The sequence below is a fragment of the Esox lucius genome, chromosome 13, assembly GCF_011004845.1.
Source record: "Esox lucius isolate fEsoLuc1 chromosome 13, fEsoLuc1.pri, whole genome shotgun sequence".
Taxonomy (NCBI): domain Eukaryota; kingdom Metazoa; phylum Chordata; class Actinopteri; order Esociformes; family Esocidae; genus Esox; species Esox lucius.
Genome location: NC_047581.1, coordinates 14926946 through 14951303, shown reverse-complemented (window position 1 = coordinate 14951303; position 24358 = coordinate 14926946). Strand labels below are relative to the sequence as shown.

Sequence of the window (24358 nt, the reverse complement as noted above, 5' to 3'; positions counted from 1 at the left end):
CTGACATGAAGCCCGGTATGTGGGTTGTCTCCCGTCTCCCCAGGCTCCAGCAAGAACCCCCCGCAGGAGCGTAAGGCCACTCCCACCCCCAGGGAGATGAGCTCCACCAAGTCTCCCCTGCCCGGCGTGGCTGAGCAGCAGGCCTCCCTGGCCTCCTATGAGCGTCTCCTGCAGGGTCTGGGGGCCGACGTGTATCGAGGTCAGATCCCCCTGACCTTTGACCCCTCCACCCTCCGTCAGGGCATGCCCATTGACCCAGGTACACATGGAAGGGGTCCGTTCTGGCGTCCGCTGTGCCCTTTGTGTCTGTTTGGAAGGCTGTGTCTGAGGGTTTTTGTCCTCCGTTCTGTCCAGCGGCCTACTACCTGCCCCGCCACCTGGCTCCTAACCCGGGCTACCCTCACCCCTACCCTTACCTGATCCGGGGCTTTCCCGACACGGCGGCCTTGGAGAACCGGCAGACGCTGCTCAATGACTACATCACCTCCCAGCAGATGCACCAGTGGCCTGCAGCAGCCGCCATGGCTGCCCAGCGCTCAGACCTGCTCAGGGGGCTCTCGCCACGGGACCAGCCCCTCCAGCTCCCTTACTCCGCTGCCCCACGCGGTCAGTCTGGTCACGCAAGGCCCACACGCACCTTGGTTTTACCCTCATAGTACCATTAAAGAAAAAGATTTTGCCTGACTCTAAACCTAACCATAACCTAAATAGGCCAAGCTTTATGCCTAAACTAAACCTAACCCTAGCTCCTTAACCTAAACTTAATCGTTACCCTAATTCTAACCTTGATCCTAACCCTCAAATTAGATAAAGCCTATAGTCAAAGTGCCGTCCGACAAAATGTCCTCAACGTCCCGTGGTTTTCCTTCTTTTACAATCATGCAGAAATGCACATAGAAGGCCTGTAGCCGGTAACAGTGTAACAATGTTGTCTGTGGTTTTGACTAGTGCTTTTTAACTTTCTCTTCCCCAGGAATCATTGATCTGTCTCAGGTGCCACACCTACCCGTCCTGGTCCCTCCCTCTGCAGGGACGTCCGGCCCCCCCATGGACCGTATCACCTACATACCTGGGAGCCAGGGGGCCTTCCAAAGCCGGCCCTACACCACCTCCCCTATCTCACCAGGTACTGTACTGCCACAACAATGAATCAAGTTTATATTGCGCCTTTCTGTCCGTTGAGATACTGAGAGAGCTTTACACTCCTGTCCTCCACCACTGATGTGTCGCACCTGGGTGCCAGCACAGTCACCACACAACAGGGTTGACCATTTTAGGGCTGACATCCAACTCCGTATTATTAAATAGAACTCAATGCGTCCTCAATGACCACTGAAGACGTGTTCATAAGTGCGTTACTGAGTCTGGAAAACATGATACCATCTCTAAAGAAGGGAAATGCGTCATAGCTAAATCATTTTCTTGCCGGTTGGTTTTGTGTTTCTCCAATGCTGTGTAGTCGGGTCCCAACATATGAGCAAACAGCACGGCACACCATCGTCTACTGACCGAGAGCGGGAGAGAGACCGCGAGAGAGACCGCGACCGAGAGAGGGAGAGAGACCGCGACCGAGAGAGGGAGCGAGACCGGGAGCAGGAGAGAGAGCGCGATCGCGAGAGACAGCGGGACAAGGACCGAGACCGCGAGAAAGGAATCTCCCACGGGAACGTGGAACATGCTCCCATTTGGAGACCAGGTGTGTGAAGGCGTGGACGCTGTCCGTTTCATAACTGTGTTTTAATCCTCCCTGTCCCTCCGTGATCTTCTGTTCTCCTGTGTTTAACGTGTCTGCTGTGCTGGTTGTCCTATCCCTGCAGGAACAGAGCACAGTTCGGGTGGCAGCAGCAGTGTCCGATCCTCCCACTCTGGCTACGGCCTCCAGCACTCCCCGGTGTCCCCTCGCACCCAGGACAGCGTCCAGCAGAGGCCCAGCGTCCTGCACAACACCGGGGGCAAGAGTCTCCCTGTCAGTGACCACAACCCATCGGTGTTAAGGTAGTTAGTCTCTGCTTGTCTCCCACTCCTGACCAGCTTCCCTGAATGTCATGGCCTTCTGGTGCTGTTGCGCAGACTAGCAGAGGTTCTCCTGCGCCCTGTGTCCTGACTGTTTTAGTGATTTGATTACTCCTTCCAGGTCCGTGCCAGGCTCCAATCGCTACCCAGGCTACGGCCACCTCCAGAGGACCGGGGTGCCTTCAGAGGGCTACCCACCAAGCATGGACTCTAAGGAAATGGGCCGGGATGGGGGCAAGAGCAGGGGAGGCCTTCCCAAGCACACAGACCAACACGGGCCCCCTATGTCCTCCAGCAAATCTGAGCCCAAGCTGGCCAGCCCTAACCAGGGCGGTTACCCCGGGCCCTACCCCCAGGCCCCACCGGCCTCTCACCACTCAGGCCGCCCCTCTCACCTGCTGCCCCCCCAGTCGGATAACCCTGCGGGCCGCGGAGAAAGTGGCACACCTAGTAGGGAAAAGACTGTAAACAAACCGATGTCCGTTCAGGAACAAGAGCTCCGAGCACTCGGTAAGACCACCATGACCGCGGCCAACTTCATAAACGCAATTATCATGCGTCAAATTTCTTGTGAAACGGGGATGCCAGAGACGGGCCCGCTCATGGCCAAAAGCGCCAGTGATGGTAAGACGCTGTGGATCCCAGGGTCCCCTCATCACTCAGACCCTCCCCGTCTGTCTGTGGCCTATTGCACGCTGTGGTGGTTGGCATTATCAAATCAGTCCAATTCATTTTTACATATTATGTATTTGTTCTGTTTGTTTTTTTTACCCAACTCTTTATAATTTCTGGCTTTTTTTCTTTAGAAGTAGATCTCTATCACAATTTATTTTGAATTTTTTACTTGAAGGCCACCTAGGGTGACCTCTGGACAATTAAATAAAAAGTTGAAACGTGGCCATCTAATAATTATAAAAAAATAAAAAGTCTAAATTGGAGCTGGCTTGTGCGGAATTATACAGAGATGAAAGCAAGCTTATGAGCTAAATAAATAGTAATCCAGCTCATTGTTATTTAACCGTTAATATGGGAAAAAAAGATATTTAGTTGAAGAGAGCTCCTAGGTGCCCTTTAAAGTATTCTTAGATGGCTCAGTGGGCGGGACATTTTTTGTTTATTTCCATTGACTTTTCATGCAGGATGTGACTGTCTTTAACCTGTGGCACCCCTCCCCCAATTCAGTTTGACCTGTCGTCAAGTGATTAAAATGGAAAGGCAGTGTTTAAAGGATTTAAGAATTGTTAAAAGTACTTTATGAATAGAAAGACACTTAATTTCAGACTCTGACCTGTACAAATCTAAAACATGACAGAAATGAGCAAGGCAGAATATTGCTGGCTCTATGACCTCATTGACAATAAAGAAGACTTAGTGTGAGACGTTAGACAGTTCATAGACCAGTGGTGTAGCAGGGAACGGTCGGGGTACCTCACAAGGCTGAACCCCGCCAGCCACCAGACAGACACCCGAGGGCTCCACGCAGGTTGGTCTGGCTAGAGGAGTGTGGTGGGCGGTGCGGTGACAGTGTATAACGGGGTCCTGGGGGAGGTGGGTGCTGCAGCTTCTGGCCCCCGAATCTCTGCATGTCTTTATTGCGCCTTACTGTAATTAATGCCGATTTACCTACATGCAAACCGCTCAATGCACAGCTCTCAACAAAACAGAGTCTTTACCATCGTCAAAAATGAGATTCTATTTCCTTGTTTTTACGCTTGTAAAGCTTTATGCCACGTCAGTGTTTCTGCCTATAGGTCAAGAGTGTGCATGCCAAGGTCAGTGTGTTGTGGTATAACAAGCTGTGATGTAAACTGTGCCTACCGTTGCATGGTCACTGGCTTGGGACCAGACCAGATAGTACACCATGTTAGAGTGGATTTGAAATGGACCAAAGACAGTATAGAGATGCTAGCGAATGTAGAACATCTCCAGAGTGTAACACACGTGCGCGCACACACACACACACACTTACCCTGTATTGCGCACTGCGCACAGTTTTTGAAATGAAAGCACAAGATTAGTCAAATTGGCTTAGGGCGCTGCTTAAAGCCCCCTGGGAGAATGACCTCAAAGGAGATCCCCACTGAACCATAAGGGTCCAGTAGGGCTTACTGAGAGCATACTGGTCCAGATCAAACCACAAGTCTACTGCAGCATACTCCCGTTATTTAAGGAAGTTGTAGCATGAACTGTATATCATTAATATCAATGTCCCTCACCAGTTGTTTAACATGGCAGCATTTTTTTAGAGCTTGTTTGTTTAATGGTCATTTTATGTGAGCGCTAATGTTGTTAATCAGCTTGTTGGCTCCGGGAGACTACGTTATCTAAATAAGTACATGATCTGAAGTAGCTTGTCTCTCACGGGACATTGGCTGACAAGACTTTGTTGAGACAGAGGATTTCTGCTGGGCTCACATGCACAGCAGAACGTCACACCCTCTTCAGACAGCACAGTGTCTGATGTGCATGAATCGGACCCGTTTGATTGGACATTTAACAGATAATTTTTGCATTTGTTTGTTGATTGGATGATTTAACAATTTGCTCTCGTCCCTTTGTTTTGCTTTAGAAACAGTGAGTGCTAGTATTTACAGACTACATGTGAACTGCCTCTTTTCAGAGTGCCAACTTAATTGTGTGTGTGTGTGTGTGTGTGTGTGTGTGGGCTCGGTCCTGACAGCTCAACAGAAGATCATGCCCATGGAGCAGCACGGTGTGTACCGGCCCCCCTCTGAAGAGAGGCTTTCCCCGGGCCTCCAGCCCCAGTCCCCCCTGGTCAAAGGCAGCCAGAGGGTTGTCACCCTGGCCCAGCACATCAGTGTAAGTCCCCACACTGGTCACTCATGGTCACTACACGAGGAATCCGTCGCGCCGTGTGGTGTCGCACTTCCCTTGGTCAGGATGATTTTGCGTGGCGGTCTTTGTAGATGGAAGTCTTCTGAGTTGCTTGTGAATGAGGGACGGCGTGTGTGTGTGTGACCTGTGTGTGACAGGAGGTGATCACCATGGACTACACCCGGCAGAGCCAGCAGGCCCAGCAGCAGCAGCAACAGGCCCCAATGCCGCAGTCCTACCACAACAACCCGGTCCTGGACCTGACCCGGCCCCCCAGCGCCCCCCAGGCCCCTGTTTCCCAGGAGCCCAGCCAACGATACACTCCAGAGGTGGCCGGGGGGGAACGTGTCCGTGACAGGTAGGGCCAAGGACAGTGTGTCACTTCACGGACAGTGTGTCCCCCATACTCTGCCAGACTTCATTTGTGTGTGTGCGTGCGCTTGCGTCCGTCCGTCCTAGGTCTCCTCCCCAGCCCAAGGCGTCACCTGTCAGTATGTCTGCAGACGGCATTGAGCCGGTGTCCCCTGCGGGAGCCATGTCTGAACCAGAGACACTAGGGGCCTCCTACCCCAACGAGCAGGGAGAGCAGGGGTAAGGCCTCCCAGCATGTAATCACATCCTTTAACGCAGTGTCCCCGAGCAAGACTGGTAACTTTAACCTCTCCCAGGTTGTTGCTGAGAATGAGAGATGTGTTCTCAGTGTCACTTGCCTTGTAGGCATTGGTAAAGAGACAGGCCAGTATATTCTGTTGTTTAGCACTGTAGCTCTCCTGACTGTAACCAGGCATTTGTGCCCTCCTCACAGCATGGGGTCCCGGTCCCCCCCCAACACCTCCCAGCCACCAGCCTTCTTCAGCAAGCTCACTGAGAGCACCTCTGCCATCGTCAAGTCGAAGAAACAGGAGATGATCAAGAAGATGACAGTGGTCGGCAGTGACTCTGACTTCAGTGAGTCCTGGTGATACGATGGTTCTGTAGGCGTCGTCATGGAGCAGAGAGTATGCTTTAATAATTCACTCCCATTTCCAGATGCTGGTCAGCCAGGAACAGAGATCTTCAACATGCCTGCCTCAACCACTGCTGGTGAGATACGGATGAATTGTCATGAGATTTTTGAGTAGTGAAGCTATTGTTACTCTAAACCACAAAGCATTAACTGTGTTTTTTCCCGTGATTTCTGCATAGCACCGTAATGTTGGCCCCATTTGATGTGATAATGTAGTGGAGCTCACGGTGCCCACATGATCGGAACAAGGTCCAATGGCCGCATTGAAAATGGGTTATGTTTCTTTGCTGTCAGATTGCTAAAAATGGACCTGTCTAGGTTTGTTCCCTCTGGATTTTTTTGTGAGCTGGACAGTTAAGAAAGTGAGTGTTGGTCAGTTACTATCAAAACAGTTTTAATTTTGTTGTAATCATTTCAAAGTATTTTGTGTTCTTTATACAAACACCCATGGGATAGTTGAATTATTTTTTGGAACATTCCCTAGTAAGTCCCCAACAACCAGATGTTCCTGTTTTCAAGGGAAATGTGAAGAGACCTTTTGTGACACAACCTCCATTTTTGGATACCCCTCGCATCAACAGTGTGGAAGAGAACCTCCCAAAACTTTTTTTCTTTTTCTTCTAGTCAAGTTCCGAGAACGTTGATAAAGTCTGCTTAGTTCCTTTAACGTTTGTGCCATTAGGTTAGGTTTCCCTGAAGTCCTAGCAGACACAACTAGGCCTTGGGCTGTGGCTATAGAGTGTTTGTATCAGCTGAGCTACACACAGGAGACTGTAACTTCCATATCCTGGATGTTATTTAGGGTACATCCTGTCATCTGGCTATCCTCTGGAGACTCATAACCTACATAATATTCACTGACAGACAGAAACCTGCATCAGCACAAACCAACCATCCTCTCTCTGTCCTCATCTCTCGCTCTCTACAATTGTATCTGTATGTCTCACTCTCTGCGCTCTGTCTCTATTTATCTCTCTACCGTATATCTGTCTATATCTCTCTACAACTCAATCTGTGTGTCTTTCTCGCTCTCTCTGCATCTTTCTCTGCAGCTCTTTTCAATTTTTTTTCTATTTGACTCTGTCACTATACAGTCATATAAGTATGTACATACCCTGAAAGGTTGTAATTCTTTGTTATCTTGACTTCAACACTAAATTGACAGATTGTGGTAATCTAATTTAACAAATGGCAATCAAAAATGAACGGAAATGCAATTTCATACTGTGGAATAAGTATGTACCCAGCTAGCTTCAATAGCTGGTGTTGCCCGCTTTGGCTGAAGTAACTTAATATTTTTTTTTATTTTAGCTGGGTGTGAATCTTTGCCCACTCTTTGTTACAGCTCTGCATCAACTGTCATGTATGATGGTTTTCTTGCAAGCGTATTTTGGCCATTCCTTAAGCCTCCATTTCTTCTATTTGAGCCATTCTGTAACTTTGCTTGTGTGTTTTGGGTCATGTCCTGTTGTTAGATCCATGTTTGTTTTAGCTGCTGTTTTTTGACAGGCCTCACAATCTACTCAAGGGACAGTATGGAATTTCTGGTTGATTCAATAATGACAAGTAGGCTGTGTCCTGAAGCAGCAAAGCAGCCCCAAACCATAATACCATTCCCTCAATGCTTTATCGTTGCTGTATGGTTCTTCTGTTCAAAGGTAGTGTTTCATTATTGCCTGACATGGCTTCTGGCATTGCAGCCAAACAACTCCACTTTTGACTCATCTGTGCAAAGCAATTTTTTTTAGTGTTGGCCTTTACCCGGGTGTTGTCTGAAAAACTTTCTAGATAGTCTTTTGTGAGAGCAGAGGCCTCTTCCTTCCTGACCTCCCATGTAGGCCAGGTTGGTGCAGCCTCTTTCTGACAGTTGACTCAGGCACTTCAACAGTGATTGAAGAGGGGCCTGTAGATCCATTGATGTTGCCCTGGGTTTTTTAGAGACTTCTAGGAGCATCTTTTCATCAGCTTTTGGGCTGAATTAGGTGGGATGGCCTGTCTTCTGTTGATTGCTAGTGGTCCGACATTTTTCTCAATTTGTAGATGACAGTTGAATGATGAATACCTAAGAAATGGCTTTGTAACCCCTCTCATGCTCCCAGGCATCAATAATCTGAGGGCCTCAGATAGGTACTTTGATCTTGGCATGATGTGTTACCACACATCCATATGGTAAAGACCAAACTAGACCAAAGGTCTTTATTAGAAATGTTTCTCTGTAATGATTCTCTTTTAATTTGCACCTGTCTTGGTGCTTCTGATTTCAATTTTGTGGTGTAAGGGGTACTAACTTGTTCCGCATGAGGAGATAGCATTCCTGTTTATTTTAACTGTATAGACGTTTTGTATTCTGTGTCATTTTTTTTAGAAAGGCAGCTTTCCACGCAGTGTACTTAGATTTTCACATTTTTCACATGTTTTTTTCACGTGCTTCTCCCAGGCCCTGTTAGCATCCGCAGCCACCCGGCCCCTGAGGTGTCTGGAAATACCATCGGCCTGGAGGCTATCATCAGAAAGGCCCTGATGGGCAAGTATGATGAGCAGGCTGAGGAATGCCCCCCCTCCTCCAGTGCTATGAACCCCATTGCTGCCAGTGTCCCTGGCACCATGGCCCCCGCAGATGGACGGCCCGAGGACCCCTACTCGTTACAAGGTGTGTTATTAACCCAGCGTTCTCCCTCCACTCAATCACACAGCTCCTGTCTGTGGATGTACGGGAGTTCCCAGTGTTTCTCCTTCTGAAATATTCATTAGTGTGTCTTCTTTATGAACCTTTGTTGGCTGGAGATGTGTGCGTAGATGCCTGTGACTGCAGCTGGCCGCTAAAGCACAGGGCTGTTTTTGGTTCCCTCCCGCTATCTGCAGGTGGGGGGAAGTCAAAGAGTGGCGGTCGCTCTAATGGGCGGAAGGCCAAATCCCCTGGGCCGGGCCTGTCAGTGGGGGAGAGGCCTTCCTCTGTGTCGTCTGTCCACTCTGAAGGGGACACCAACCGTCGTACCCCCCTCACCAACCGCATCTGGGAGGACCGGCCCTCTTCCACAGGTACCGCCCCCTCTCTCGCTCCCCTCAATTCTCATTGCTCAGCTTAGGCCGGATCTCCTATCGACTTGGTGCTCTGCCGTCTGCCATCCGTCATGGTCAGTACTCAAGGATTGATTGTTGCTCTTCGTCTTCTCGCAGGCCCCACCCCCTTTCCGTGTAACCCCCTGACCATGCGTTTTCCCAGCGGCATGCCGGCGTCGGCCCCGCCCCCGTCCCCCTCCTCCGGCCAGCTTGGGGCCCAGGGACCGGGACGAGCCTGGGAGGAGGAGCCTAAACCCCTGCTGTGCTCTCAGTACGAGACGTTGTCTGACAGCGAGTGAGCGACCCGTCGGTGAACCAACCAGAGCCCGCCAACTATCAACCACCTCCCTTGCTGCGCACTTACACACACACACCTCCCTCTGCATCTCCACCCATTGGAGGAGTGCCACATGACCTCTGAACCTCCCCTCTCCCTCAGCGGACTGAGGACCCTGAACCCCATGGTGGTGTACTGAAACACTGCTCTGTGTGTGTGTGTGTGTGTGTGTCAGTGTTTCTGTGTATGCACTTAGTCCAGGACTGCTCTGAAGGACAAATCACTTTTCTTTGCTTCATTTCCCCCTCTTGCTGGCCTTATCGATACGGACGCATCAGCTCACAGGCTTTCATGTGTACTGTTCTCGTGTCTTCTACAGATTGTGGAAGGGACTTGGTCCGGCCCCATAGTCTGATGCTCATGTGTTTTAGTCTGACCTGTTGATAGATTGACTGGCCCTGGTCAAGGATGGATGTGTACAGGATTCCCATCAGAGCCCTGTGAGAAGGGCTTCAATCTGGGGATTCAACCTGGAGCTTCAACCTGGGGGTGCCTGCTGTCCCCACTGACCATCTACCTCTTGTTCTCTCTGCCAGTCAGCCTTGGACAGGGTGTGGACCACAAAGAGCCCTGCATGGACAGGACTGCTGGGGGTGTGGACACTTTACTGGCCCATGTCAATGTGCAGAAGGTGGGCGGATGGGCAGGCAGGTAGCCAGACAAGGCATCTGTCGTACAGTGGGCACTGAGTGTAGACCTGTGCATTTCAATCACTATATTACAATATATCAGATGATGGACAGGAGGAAAAAAAACGTGTTTTCCTGTGTTGGTTATTTTGTTTTGTCTTTTTTAAATCCAGTCAGCCCAGTCTTGTGTTTGATAGTGAGCTGAGACCCTTAGTACTTTTGATGGTAAATTTTTGATTGTGTCAATTCTTGTCTCTTATTTGCAACGATCTATACTGGGGCCTACGTGGGGAATGCCTGAAGGCTCCAGCTGAAATCCTTTGGTCTGGCACTGTTGAAGTTGGTCAATGTTTGTGCTGACATCAAAATGAGGGGTGTGGTACAACAGGCATTAGCCATTGGATCACGTCAAACCAATCAGAGCATCTAAGCCAAAATGCAGCTTCATCCAAGTGTGTTCTGGCTCTGGCCCAACCCCTTGGTTTGTGGGACCAATCAGAACGATTAGAATGTTACAGAGAGGAAGCTACTGTTTTGTGGGCGTGGCATTTGGCCGGAGCCGGGTAATTGTGAGACGTCATATCATTGGTTTACAGGGTATTGCTGATGAAGTCATCATGAATTTTAAATGTTATGGGAGGAGGTTGGCAGCCATTGGTCTCCAGTTATCCAGTAGAGAGACATGTTTGTATGATGGAGGGCACTAAGAGACAAGTGACGCTTTCTCACTGTTTTTATATTAGCCATGTCTATGTGTTTGTTGTTTTTTGGATGTTAAGCACTTAGTTGTCAATCTGTTCACAATGGCATTTTTAGGAATCTGTGTTTTGGGTCAGGTGAGATTGGACTCAAGGAGAAGAGTGTAGAATCCTAATAAAAGAGGCCTCCTTTAACATCTTTTGGTTTCTTTTGGTCATGCCACCAACATTCTTTAGTGCTCCCACACTCAAGCGACAATCACAGTTAGTGAAAGGTTACCTAGTCCGCTTTGAGCGAGTTGAGACCAACCCTAAAGCTGCTTCAGGGCACATTTCCCAGCATAGAGTTGGAATTTGCTTGCATTAAAAAGGTGTCAAATAAAAGCCATCTGTTTCTATGCCCTTTGGTCCATGGCAGTGCTGGCTGCAGTGTGAGCCCCAGCCTGTCTCTACGATGGAACTCCTTATGTCTCTGGAGCTGCCCGTAGAGGCCGTCTGACCTCTGAGTTTTTACAGTCTAGAGGAAGAGGAGCTTTGCCTCACGCCAGGCCAGACGCACCTTCTTATCTAGGTCCTTGTTATTTTGTACAGTTCTAAGATATTTCTAGTGTTAAGTGCCATTTATTTTACATATTCTGAAGTTACCAAGTGACGCACACTTTTCATTTGTTTTAATCATGTTTTTCATCTTGTTTTCATGCCAGGGTTATACATGTTCACGCAGGGAAATGTTGAAGCATCCTCCGTTCAATTTCTACATGTCCTTTTTCCAGATCTGTCACCGCCTTAGCTCTTTACCGTCACCTGTTCTGTCACATCCGGGGAGGTTTATACAGTCTAACAGTGTTACTTTACCATGTGGGACTTTAGTTTTTACTCCTTTTAATCATGTCGTCCATAGCTCTTATTGAATTGTTGATGCCAGGAAGCACAGCTGTTTAGATGGACTGCATGTTATCCTGCTGTCCATCAAGCCTTTGGGAGCCAGTCGAGTCGAGGCTTGTTAGTTATTAACGTGTGTAACTGTTGGACTGACTCCACTATCCTTTTCCATCTTCACTGGATTACATCAAGTTTCTGCTTGGCCTACCTGATACTAGTCTCATTTCAATTGAATCAGTCATGGTAGACCTAAACACAAAGGTAACTGGAACCAACCAAGCAGAAGGTAACCCCAGCTGTTTCATCCAAAAACTCAGCATCTGTACTTGTATATTAGTTTACTATTCATAACCTAATTGGGAGAGAAAGTCATAGAATAATTTCAAATGACAGGGGACAAAACCATATCCAGGTGTGTTAACAAAATAAATAGCAGAGATAACTAGAAAAATCAGTTGTTCCATGTACTGATGTGTATTTGAATGAGTTATGCTTTCCTCTGGTTTCTATTTGTTCTTACACCGCTTGCTTTTGATTACAGTCATGTCACTCTCCATGTTAATAGTTTAGCGTTTCATTTGATATTAAAAGAAGGACAAAAGGCGAAAGAAAAACAAATGAATGAAATGGCCGTGGGGGGGAGGGGGGGACGGTGCTGGGACATGGCATGTACATTGTTTAACCATTATGTGCATAATGATTTTTTTTCTTCATTTTTTTTATTATAACCCACTGTATAATAGCATGGATTGTACATAGAACTGAAGAGATGTAAATATTTATGTGGCTTGCTGCAAGGTTGGTATTTACAGAAAAACTATTGACACTGTTTAATTCTACATGCCCACCAGCAAGCTTTGTGGATAGCAGTGGAAAAATGAAAAACAACAAAAAAAACACTGCCTTAATGTTTAAATAAAAAGCTTATTGCCATTGAAACTGATGCTAATGTGTTTTTGTATGCCTTTTCGTTTTAATGTCAAAATGTGTACAATCACTTATGCCTATTTAATAAAGCAGATTTATTTTTTAAATACATCCAATGCAAACAACTTTGGGATACAATAAGTGCACATTTAATTAAAATAATTGATCAATTATAATTTTTTGAGCTGACTGTCCTCTTAACCTAATTTTAATCTCTGCCATTACCCTTACCAAACCCTAACCATCCCCTTACTTTAAGCATTTTAATGTCCGCTTTGAGTTTGGATGTAAGCTCTGCTCACTGAGTCAACCTAGAACAATATTCATGGAAAATCTGCACCTTACAAGTAAATACAGTGCAATTGACACAAGCCACCACCAGTGAGTGCTAAACTCATTTTATTGGATTTGTTGGAACTGAACTGCCACACAATATTCTGTCTGACAGAGTTGAGCACCTTAAACTAGGAAAGGAGTAGGAATGTCACCTCATTAATCACCTGACTAGTAAATTAGGGCCACACATGATGTTTGCAGCAACTACTGTTGCTCAGCATCTGCTATAGGATCTGCTGTCCTTCAGTAAATGCCCATCATTAGATTAACTGAAACTAGACTAATTATAGTGGTTTGATCCCTGAACCGTAATTTGCTTAAAATCCATTGTATACGAGTCCTAAACCACAGAAATGACAATGTATTTTACAGTTGGAATTACATTTGTAACCTGTTTATAGTTAAACCATATGACATTATACCACGGCTATGAACTGTTCTCATGCACAACTCCTGGTGGGTAACCTGGACATAATGCTTATCTGTAACCTGTTTATAGTTAAACCATATGACATTATACCACAGCTATGAACTGTTCTCATGCACAACACCTGGTGGGTAACCTGGACATAATGCTTATCTGTAACCTGTTTATAGTTAAACCATATGACATTATACCACAGCTATGAACTGTTCTCATGCACAACACCTGGTGGGTAACCTGGACATAATGCTTATCTGTAACCTGTTTATAGTTAAACCATATGACATTATACCACAGCTATGAACTGTTCTCATGCACAACACCTGGTGGGTAACCTGGACATAATGCTTATCTGTAACCTGTTTATAGTTAAACCATATGACATTATACCACAGCTATGAACTGTTCTCATGCACAACACCTGGTGGGTAACCTGGACATAATGCTTATCTGTAGTACCATATGTCACAAACCCCAGAGATTGACTTTGCCCCGTCTGCTGCACTGTGTGGATGCACGTTGTGGAGGACCGGCAGCAGTGAGAACGTGTCGCGCTCACCTCGACGCCTTCTGACCACCCATTGGATAGGTGGTGGAATACAATGGTCAAGAGGGTCTCATGTCTGTCCTGCATTGCTGAGACTAGCTACAGATGAACACAGAGGAGTCTGTAGTTATAGTCTTGTTTGGGCCCCAGCCTTGATAATCCTCTGGTGCAATTAGCTTCACCATACAAGGGGGTGTAGGAATGTGTAATATTGACACCCAGAACCCTTCCATGTTCCCCCCCAAAGACTAATTACAGAGCTGCTGTTATTTCAGTATCACTTGGGTAATGATAGGATTCGTGGTACAGAATAATGCGTGATTTATAGGTGCTAAATGTTCAAGCTTTGGAAACTATGCTGGGCTAATTGTGAGGTGTTGTCTAATGGATACAACTTCTTGCATTACTGTAAAGTCAATATGAGTTACTTGTTTTTGAGGAATTACGTTGTGAACTGATGTGAGGATGGTTGACACTACTGCATCTTCGTGTCCGAAGCTTTTAGTTTGGTTCTTCTACTGAAAATGAGAACTGAGAATATGAAAGACCATAGCGCCACTAGTGCTTCACAAATTAGTTTTTATTCAATTTAGATATATTTTTGTTTTTAAATTATTTTCTCTTGTCCAAAACAAAAAAAGATGATTGACACAGGAAATATACAAAAATATAAAGAGTAAAGCCTCAATGTCACATATATAACAAGAAAGTTTTTTACAAAAAAATAATGTTAGGAAACACCAACTTTAATCATTAGAAAGTATATTACACAAAACAGCCAAATATGTTGTAAATCCTAGACTTATTATAAACATATCATTACTCTCTTCTGAACATCACAGAAACCCTCTACAGTCTTTCCACTGAACTGTCTCTTTCAGTGCAAGCCACTATAATACCTACATTTCAAACGCTCTCTGTGTGATAAGTTGTTTTACCAGTTACAGTACCCCTCAATACTCAAAACACCCTGATAAAACTACACAGCTTTTCTTCACTTTCTTTTGTCCATTTTCTTAAGTGTATAAAACATACCTTTCCCTTGTAAATTTTCTATACCTACATTAACTGCATTTTTCATTACAAAAGTAGCTCAAAATGTCTCTTAAAAGTAGCGAATACACCTTTAAAGAAATTGAGTACATATATAAAATCAACTGAGGTAAGATCTGGATTAATGATACAAGGTTCAATATTTACTAGGTTGCATAATCCATATCCCTACATACAGTATATAGAAGACATACAGAACAGGTTGGGGAGCATGTTAATACAAATAACAATCTGTGTTTCATCTGCATTATTTTCCTAGATTTCTTGACCGCTGTGAATAAATCCAAGCCAGCCATTTTGCTATCCTGCATATTACAACATTGTGCTGGAGAAAGAAGCACTTCGGGATTTGTTGTTGTGGTGTTCATCAGTCTGACCAGCAACCTGGACATCCTGAGCAGACTCCAGACAGAAGTTCCATAAGGGACAGCTAGATGCCCCCCGCCCCAAAACTAAATGTATATTACTGTATTTATATTTAAGGAACTCAGTTGGTGTCTTGCTATTTTCAATAATAACACTACAGTGCCCCAGGTGCCATTTCAAATGTTGGTTGTGAATCAGCAGTTTCTTTGAAGTCAGTCATGAAGGGCTGAAATACTCATTGATTGGTCAGCAGTCTAACAACTGGTAGTGTGTTTAACCAGCTATCTAAACTTGTAGTAATCATGGCTGAACACCAACCGGGCACAAAGTGCTGTGAGCCTGAGATTAAGGGTGCAGCAGTGATGTTTTCAGTCATTCTCAGATATCATGTTAATGTGGCGTATGTCAGGGGAATGTGTTGAAATTCTGGAAATAAACTTCTCAACACCACAAAAGATTCTCCGCTCCATGGTAAAATGAGTACAAATTCATTTTTAGAATTTAGCTTTGAAAATGCACATTGATTATCTCCGCCCATGGCAACATGAGTAGAATTGCATTAATTAACAAGTTTCCAACAATTTCTCTGTGCCCCATACTAGAGTGTGTATGATTGCAGGAAACCTGCTTTAAAACCGCAAATGTTTTTCCTTGCCCCATTACAAAATGTGTAGTATCGCAGGAACTCGCTTAGGACCCCCAAATGTTTAGGGAGGGCCTTATAAAGATCACAGATCACAAAGAACTCTACCATGTCCAACAGCAGACAGAATGTTTATCAGGTTTGTCCAAGAAGTTACAGGATGAACTGATCAGCTCTTCTCCCACTCTGTATACAAGGCAGGCTATCTGACATGCTTCAAGTTATGGCTGAAAAAAACAAGTATCTCCTTCACCAGAGGCAGGCATTATTTAACAAAAACCTTGACTGTCAGTCTGCTAAATAACTTCACTTGTCAAACTCACTTTCTGATGTGCTTTAGAAAACTGGAGAATGTGATTTTACCTTTATCAGACAAGATTCTCAATTTTATGTCATGCGCCAGAGCCAGATAGAGCAGTTTGATATCCCTGCAGGTCTTTTCAGAGATGTCAATGATGTTCTCACGTCAAGCTCAAGACACTGATTGTGATGAGAGATATAGAATTGGGATGTAGCTCTAATGCAGGAATCCCACGTGACACTCAATACTTGGGTAAAATCTTTGTTACAAAATCTTTGGTCCAATATTTCAAATATCTAATTTCTGCTTCCATAATTTCCCACATCATATATGCACATTTAAAAGTGCAACTGAATCATCAGACTGCTTTGCATGAGTGTTTCTGAGTGTATACACACATTTTCCACATTTGAGCATTCATTGATGTGTCCATTGCTGTAAAGCATTCATATAAACCAACAAAAAAGTGCTCCATGATACCATTAACCCTTGTATAGTCATGGTCAACAGTCAGATGTGTTCCATGATACCATAAACCCTTATATAGTAATGTTCAACTGTCAGAGGATGTGCTCCATGATATCATTAACCCTTATATAGTCATGGTCAACTGTCAGAGGATGTGTTCCATGATATCATTAACCCTTATATAGTCATGGTCAACTGTCAGAGGATGTGCTCCATGATACCATAAACCCTTATATAGTCATGGTCAACTGTCAGAGGATGTGTTCCATGATACCATAAACCCTTATATAGTCATGGTCAACTGTCAGAGGATGTGTTCCATGATACCATAAACCCTTTTATAGTCATGGTCAACTGTCAGAGGATGTGCTCCATGATACCATAAACCCTTATATAGTCATGGTCAACTGTCAGAGGATGTGTTCCATGATATCATTAACCCTTATATAGTCATGGTCAACTGTCAGAGGATGTGTTCCTGTACAAGAGAGAAGGAAAGGACTGGCAGCCCTCTGCCCTGTAAGATAAATAATGAACCATATTGTACAGCTCTATAAGGGCTTTGACGTCCACTCCTACAGAATATACAGTATGTAAAATGAGAATCCTCTCTGTGTGTCAGTCCGGTTCAACCTGTCTTCCAGGGAGTCCTCCTGTCTGTCAGCAACTGTGTCTACAATCCACAGCCCTACGAGGTTCCCGACCGGTCAGGGTTCACATTTAGAGGTCCTCTGTGTAGATGATGCAAGGGCTGCTCTCCTCGCTGGACTCCAGCTGGACGCTGGACACAAACCAGCGGCGGGAGCTGGTAGCGTTGTAGTTGAGCGTGGTGCGGTAAGTGTTCTTTGCAGTTTTGGGGTACACAATGGTGGTGCTCTGGTAGTGCACGGGCCTCTGGCGTGGCTCGAGGTACACCTGAGACTTGTAGCACCGCCAGGTGGAGTTCTGCACGGCAACAACGGTCTCGCTGTAGGATGTCACCGTGGGAACAGGAGCACAATACACCTGGTCCCGGTAGTGTTTGGCTGAGTCGTACCTCACCTCAGTGTTACACCTGTAAAAAATATATATATATTATCTTTGTACAGCAATGTATTAAAAAGATGTACCTTGGGATGTTAAGCACACAAAATTCCTATGATACGTTATGAATTAATACACATACAAATAGCAGCACAAAATGGTAGACACATCGTACTAAATGGTTGACATAAACAAACTACAGAGACAGGTTTTGGCACCTCTTTAAAAACTACTATTCTGGATGAAATGTGACAAAATGTATGGGACACAACTTCAAAAAGAAAATGTTTAGGCAAAACCAGATGTTTTAGGCATAATTGTAATGGGACATCAATTTTGTTGCCAGTGAAATTATTTTAGTAGTAAATCCGCCTCTTTTTGCTCAACTCTGACGTTTGAATTGGTCATCACATGGGATGGGACAGGTTAACCCTAACCCAGCATGAGGGGGTGTTGTCGCTCCATCTTCTGGCAACACTGAATGTGAAGCCCTGTAGCATTCAAAAAAAAAATCCCATCTGCTAAAAATGAATACTGACATACAATTCCCCCCACCCACAACCTTTAAAATAAAAGCTTTTTTTATTAAGGCAAAGGGGCAGTGGTATGATGGGAATTGGGTAGTTGAGTGGTACCCAACCAGGGGTAATAGGACGCCTGGGTGTACTTGAGAGCATTCATGACGCCATTGGCTTTATAGTAAAATTACCATATGGGGCTACTTCAGGGGTACTAAATGCAGAACAAAATTCTGTTGGTGGTACCGTGTACAGTAATTGAAAAATCTTGGGAATAATAGATGAAGCAGTAAACAGTACAAAAGTGGACCACTAGGTGGCACTGTTAATAGGTAAATAATGAGGACCTGCCCTGACAAACGCCTACATTATCAACCTTCACAATGAATACAAAAAACAGATTGCATGCTTGTTTGACATCAAGACGTTGTGTATGTGGTTTGGTGAAGGGTCACTCACTTGATCTGTGTTTCAGGTTTGGGGTTGACCTCGATGCTCTCACCGAAAAACACGGGGTACATGCGTGTCCTCTGGTCTGTTCCCGTTGAGTTCAGGAGAATGTACGGCAGCTAGGGGAGGGAACAGATGGGACGTGAGCTATGCCCTTCTGAGACATCCATCACATTATCCAGATGAATGTGTAATAAACTCCTGGTGGTGAGTGGAAATGTGCTTCACGTGACATCAGAACGTCATGTGGGGGCCCCACTACCGACACATTACTCCTCTCCTCTCACTAATAAAGATGACAGACATTCAACAGGATGGGAACTCCCAGATCGGTCTGTTGCTGTCTCCCATCTGACAACTGATGAGAACGGCCTGGGTTGACGGAGGTGGAGAGACGCGTCAACGCAACAGCCTCTCTCATTCAGATAACCGTTCCTGCGGCTGTCAATAGGTTTTCACTGAGCCTCCACGGCGGCCCGGTAGTGTGCCTCGGGAAGAATGCACAGCGCCAGCCGGCCATCCTCCCAGCTAGCCTGTCAGCCCCTGACGGATGGCGCTGGGTGAGCACGTCCTTCCTAGCTCTGTGTCTCTGGACCTGGGCACTGTCACTGCTCCACCTGCTCAAGCTATTAGAAGCACTCTGCTCTGCTCCCCTCCACTAAATTATCTCTACAGAGATCCTCCAATCCAGACACACACACACTGACCCAGCCAGCAGACACGGTTGTCCAAGACAGGCAACAAACCCTGCCTCGGAGGGGTCACACACATCTTTATCTGATTTTATTTCGATCCCAAATCAGCTGACGTCATGGGAGAAAGCTGTTCTTTTTGGTGTCCAACACTTAACAAAAGAGACATTACAGGTACAGAAAATGTTTAGGCTGATTTGATTTAAATGGATGGACCTTTGCATTCAGTGTTGTCAGCTGCATAACACTGTAGGTCTCACAGTATAACAGGACTTGAAAAACGAGTTGGACCATGTTACCAGAAAGTGAACTACCCTTTATTATAAACCAGTTGCTTCCTGATTGGCTGATAGCCGAGTGTACCACTAGTATGACATGGCATTACATTTGACTACTCTAATTGCGTTGGTAACCGGTTTATATTAGCAACAAGGCATCTCTGGGGTTTGTAATATATTGTCAATATACCACGGCTAAGAGCTGTGTCCAGGCACTCGGCAATGCATTGAGCCTAAGAACAGCACTTAGATGTGGTTGGCCACATACCACACCCCCTTGTGCCTTATGGGTTAATTTGTGCTTTGTGTCAGAGAAAGATCTGCCCTCTGATCCAGGCTTGGGTCACCTGATACACCCATTCAGACTAAGAGACCCAATGACAAGGTCCTGGCATAGGGACCCCACTGTGCTGTCCTACCATCTGCCTGGAGACTAGCAAAAGCCTACACACTTGCCAGCACTTCTGGAATCATTTAGCAAATTGGAAATCCTTTGCCAATTCTCTCCAGTGCAGCTGTCTCAGCCCAGAGGCAACATGCCATCTACACACTATACGTTTTGTTTTGAGTACACAACGTCCAAATAATGCTTTTGTGTAGTTCCAGTACCTGGACTTTATAAATCCTCTCTCACTGTCTCTCTCTCTCCATTGCAAAGGGCAGAGAGAGAGTAGCTGTCGCATGTCAGGGTGTCACATGTCACACCAACCCCGCCCCCGTCCAACAGCTCATGGGACAGGTCGGAACAGGACAGGGTCACAGCAGAGGTGCCGCCCAAATCATTGTGTAGCACACAGCTCTCATCTTACCCAGATCAGCAGCCGAGAAAATCTCCCCCGGTGGGCTGCAACGTAGCCCAGGCTTGCAATTTCAGCTGGGCATATCACCCTCAGATGTTGTGTAACCAACAACCCCCCTACCCTGGTTAATCCCTCTAAGTGGACCTTCATCTTGCAAAGTCATTCATTTTCCACGGTGTGCTGCTGCCATAGTGTGACATTGTTACGTTAAATCCCTTTCATTGGCTTTTCCTCTGTGTTTTGGCAGGAGAAGCGTCCTTGTTGTTCATCCAGACGATTGGATGAGCTGGCGTCTTTCAAAAGTGAAAACACTTGTGAATGTTGGGTGGGCTTTTTGCTATTGGCTGTCCATCGACAGTAGCCAATCAACATCACAGAAACACAACCCAGTCCCTCCCGCCGGATGAACATCTCGACACACATCACAACACACGTTCGGAAACAACCGCCAAGCACCTAAGGTGGATCACCGGACCTGCAACACAGTTTATTGCTGACTGAGTAGATGTCCTACAGCTCAGAAGACAACAGTAAGAATCCCTGGGTTTGTTTGCAATAGGCAGGATGCCAGGGTTCATTAAAGTAAATTTTTTCAGAGCCTGGTAGGAGTACTACAACATAACTAGATATGAACACTGTCTGTGTTTGGGGTTGGACATCCAACTGTCTTGAAGTTATACAGAGGTCAGGAAATGTTTCTTACAAGCCTGTGTGCCTTCAAATAGAACTCTGGTATTGTTGTTACTGTAGGTAGCACAGAAAAAACACAAGAATAGAATTGGAGGGAGGGAGGGGGGGGGTGTATGTCTGCAAACTACCAAGCATACTGTCTATAAAAGCAAACAGCCCCACAAATAAATGTTTGGTAAGCTGTTTCTAATGGAAGATGTTGACTATTTTCCCTACACAATCTCATGAAAGGCAATGAAGGCAGAACTGGTCCATATCAAAGTTGTTATGAGAGTAAACCCCCAAGTAGAGGAGCCCCAAAGGTCCCCACATCCAGAAGAGAACCACATCACTCATTCAGGACCCAACAAAAGACATTGTCACGCAACTCTCATCAGTGCTATTTTTCGGTATGTTGAACTAGCAGCTAGTTTACCTCTGAAAGCATAGATATGTCATCCAGACCGACCTACATGATCATGTTCCTGTTACACAGGGAAAGCTTGTTAAATGATTCATATCAACCTGTGGTCCTCAATGGGATTACTAAATGTTTCTGAAATCATAGATTGATCAAACAAAAAACTAAACGGTTATCCAACATTACACAGATTGTTGTTCTTGATCAAATAATAACACCATACGTGTATCTTCTCCCAAGTGTGCCCTACTATCCCCACTGTATCTAAGCTGTTTATTTGGCATTTTATGCCAAAGCATGTTTTATTTCCAAGAAGGCACTGGCATCAGTAAAGAGGTAGAGCCAACCACGTTATAATGTACAATACAGTAGTCTGGTCAACTAGAGGGGAATGACCTGAGACCACAACAGACAGTGTGTGATATTATCTAAATTTGCTCCTATCACACATATCACAGCTATCACCACCACAACAACAATCAAGGTTAAAGTGTTTACACATTCACCAAGCATCTTGGACTCGCAAACAATTCCAACTATGAACATGACAGAGAGACAGGTTGCGCCATCCCCTGTTGTTCTTTTGTGACATTCCTCATTAATGTGCACGATCTGAACACAACATGCAAGAATATATTAAAGTAAATAATATTTCCGAGATATTTACATTTTTCTTGGGAAACCCTCAGGTTTGCATACAGCTCCAGAAAAAAATGAAGAGACAACTGCACCTTATTCCAACCTTTCCAAAAAAGTTGAAGAGGAAAGTTTTGATTGAGGAACATGAGCTTTCAATTTGCAGTGGTCTCTTCATTTTAACCCTTCTGTTCCTCACTCAAAACCTTCCTATTTGACTTTTTTGGAAAGGAAAGAAAAAGGTGCAGTGGTCTCTACATTATTTCCAGAGCTGTATCCTTGTCATGAAACATTAACAGAGACTGTGTTTTAGACATTGTTTAACTTTCTATAGTGAAAAGTTAATTATTACAAATGACAAATTCACAACAAACCCTTTGATTAGTAAAGATCGAAATGAGAGCAAGCTAAATCAGTAGTTATATTTCACAGATATTCTATCAGATGGAAGACTTATCAACAAAACCAACTTAAACAATCAACTTAAATAAGTAGTTTGACTGTTTGAGAATAATGTTCCACCAAGATCCAAATAATGATTCTAGTGAAGATATGACAAGATCCATTAAACTATTTTATTTCTAAAGACAATGCTGCATCAGAAAGGTCTTGCCTTTATAGGCCTAAGCTTTGCACCCCTGAAATTCCAGATGTTTAAAATGCGATTTTCAAGTTCATGTTAACTTCCAAAACACTTCACATACTACCATAAGGTGCACATAAACAAATATGTCGATCAGGTGAAATCCCTTCTATTCAGGTGAAATTCCTGACTTTTTATCCTGAACTGCGAAGTGGTAGCGCTCTTGGGTAACATGCAGTAAGAACGTGACACTTGCACGATATCAAACCACCTTATCAAATGTTACTTACCAGTTTGCCTTCTTTGCTCTCCTTTTTGTACAATCCATCTTTCTCGACTGGCGTCGTACAACTTCCAGAACGCGACTCGAGCAGACTTGGAGACAGCGAATAGAAGGGCGGACTTGGACTCGGAGGGAGTCCCGAATCCGGACTGTCAAGCAGTCCCTCCCGATTCTTTCCTTTCAGACTATCATCCATCGCTTGTAAATGTAGGTGACCCACCATTTCTGGGAAAACGAAGTCACTCAAGGCAATGAGTCAACCAATTTTCTTGAAAGACTGAGACCCCAAATACACAAATCTGTCATTCGAAAATGGGCGATTCCTGGTTGAATAATTTGTTAAAGCAGATTTCTGAAAAAGAAAACATGGCAAAAAGGTATAGTTGAATAGTAATTCCATTATAAAATCATAACTTAACTTTACCACGTACCTATATTGCATTTTAGGCAAAACATAGCACTAATTCACAAACCTTTGATAAGTTCTCCTCAGGTTAACGGTGTTATCGCCATTAGACGGTTAGTAAACAAATGTCTTTTTCCACATAAATAGTCTCAAATAATAAATAATTGATAAGCAAGAATCTAAACAGCAATTCTATCGTGTTGCTCTAACGTCCATTCCAGGTCCGAATACGATCCAGAAAGGAATGGAAGTTATAAAACAATATGATTTTCTTCCACTGTAAGGCAGGAGCGTCTGGCAGTAATCTGTCCTTCTTGAGCTCCACACGGACTCTGCTTGCTCTGCGCTGAACTGAACAGCCGGAACTCGAAAAGGTCCCTCTTAATGAGCCTGCCAGCTTTTTTGCACCTGGAGCAAATCCAACACTGATGATCTGGATCAGTTCCAGACACAGTCGACAGGGCAGGCACGTCCTCACTACGTCCAGCCTGTCTGGGGCTGTCGGACTGGTTCTAAACTATTATTAAACTGTTTTATAAAAATGTAATTACTAACTCAGGTAAATGGGGAAACGTGTAAGGCATGTTATATAGAGAGAATATTGAGAATAGTATGGGCTATAATAATCAGTATTATTACGCAATTTGAGCAGTGAGAAGTTGTGTCCTACCCGTGGTATACTGTCTCATACTACAACGGATAACGGCCAATCAGAATTCAGGATTCAAAGCACCCGGTTTATAATACGCTATATAAAATGCAAAAAACTTTTGAGAAAATGTGAATGTATAAATATTTTGTTGTTGTTCTTTGGGATATTGTTGTTAGATATCTGTTTCTGTTCTCAGTTGTGGTGCAATTATAAAGAATGCCATTAAACTAGCAACTCTACTAGTCTGAAGAAAGGAGGTGAATGCATATCATTGAGTGGAAATGCCTGTCACTCTCTTCACAGGGGAGAAGCAGCATGACAAGGTAATTGTACACGACAAAAAGATTATTACCATATTTATATGGAGCCATTGCTAATGATCTATTTTACAATAGTAATGCTGTTTTAAAAAACATTTAAAG

General features: G+C 44.8%; 2 protein-coding genes across 9 annotated transcripts in view; one reads left to right on the top strand and one right to left on the bottom strand.

Moving 5' to 3' along the window:
* ncor2 (nuclear receptor corepressor 2) overlaps positions 1-9336 on the top strand; it is a 123051-nt gene extending 113715 nt beyond the window's left edge. For all 8 annotated transcript variants that reach the window (XM_020052543.3, XM_020052542.3, XM_010895066.5 and 5 more), the window contains 14 exons: positions 44-259; positions 355-606; positions 974-1126; positions 1460-1696; positions 1818-1995; positions 2135-2523; positions 4694-4833; positions 5007-5206; positions 5308-5439; positions 5654-5796; positions 5878-5931; positions 8292-8504; positions 8717-8893; positions 9032-9336. In XM_020052543.3, coding sequence (XP_019908102.2) covers positions 44-259; positions 355-606; positions 974-1126; positions 1460-1696; positions 1818-1995; positions 2135-2523; positions 4694-4833; positions 5007-5206; positions 5308-5439; positions 5654-5796; positions 5878-5931; positions 8292-8504; positions 8717-8893; positions 9032-9213 — 2666 coding nt within the window. In that variant the 3' untranslated portion in view covers positions 9214-9336. The remainder of the gene's footprint in view (positions 1-43; positions 260-354; positions 607-973; positions 1127-1459; positions 1697-1817; positions 1996-2134; positions 2524-4693; positions 4834-5006; positions 5207-5307; positions 5440-5653; positions 5797-5877; positions 5932-8291; positions 8505-8716; positions 8894-9031) is intronic.
* Positions 9337-14454: 5118 nt separating this feature from the next.
* On the bottom strand, positions 14455-23653 carry rflna (refilin A). Its single transcript, XM_013136617.4, has 4 exons — positions 23352-23653; positions 22886-23230; positions 18526-18635; positions 14455-17579 (listed from the first exon to the last, which is right to left on the bottom strand). Exons 2-4 carry the CDS (start codon positions 23099-23101, stop codon positions 17246-17248), a joined length of 660 nt encoding a protein of 219 aa, XP_012992071.1. The 5' UTR covers positions 23102-23230; positions 23352-23653; the 3' UTR covers positions 14455-17245.
* Between the last annotated feature and the right edge of the window lie 705 nt (positions 23654-24358).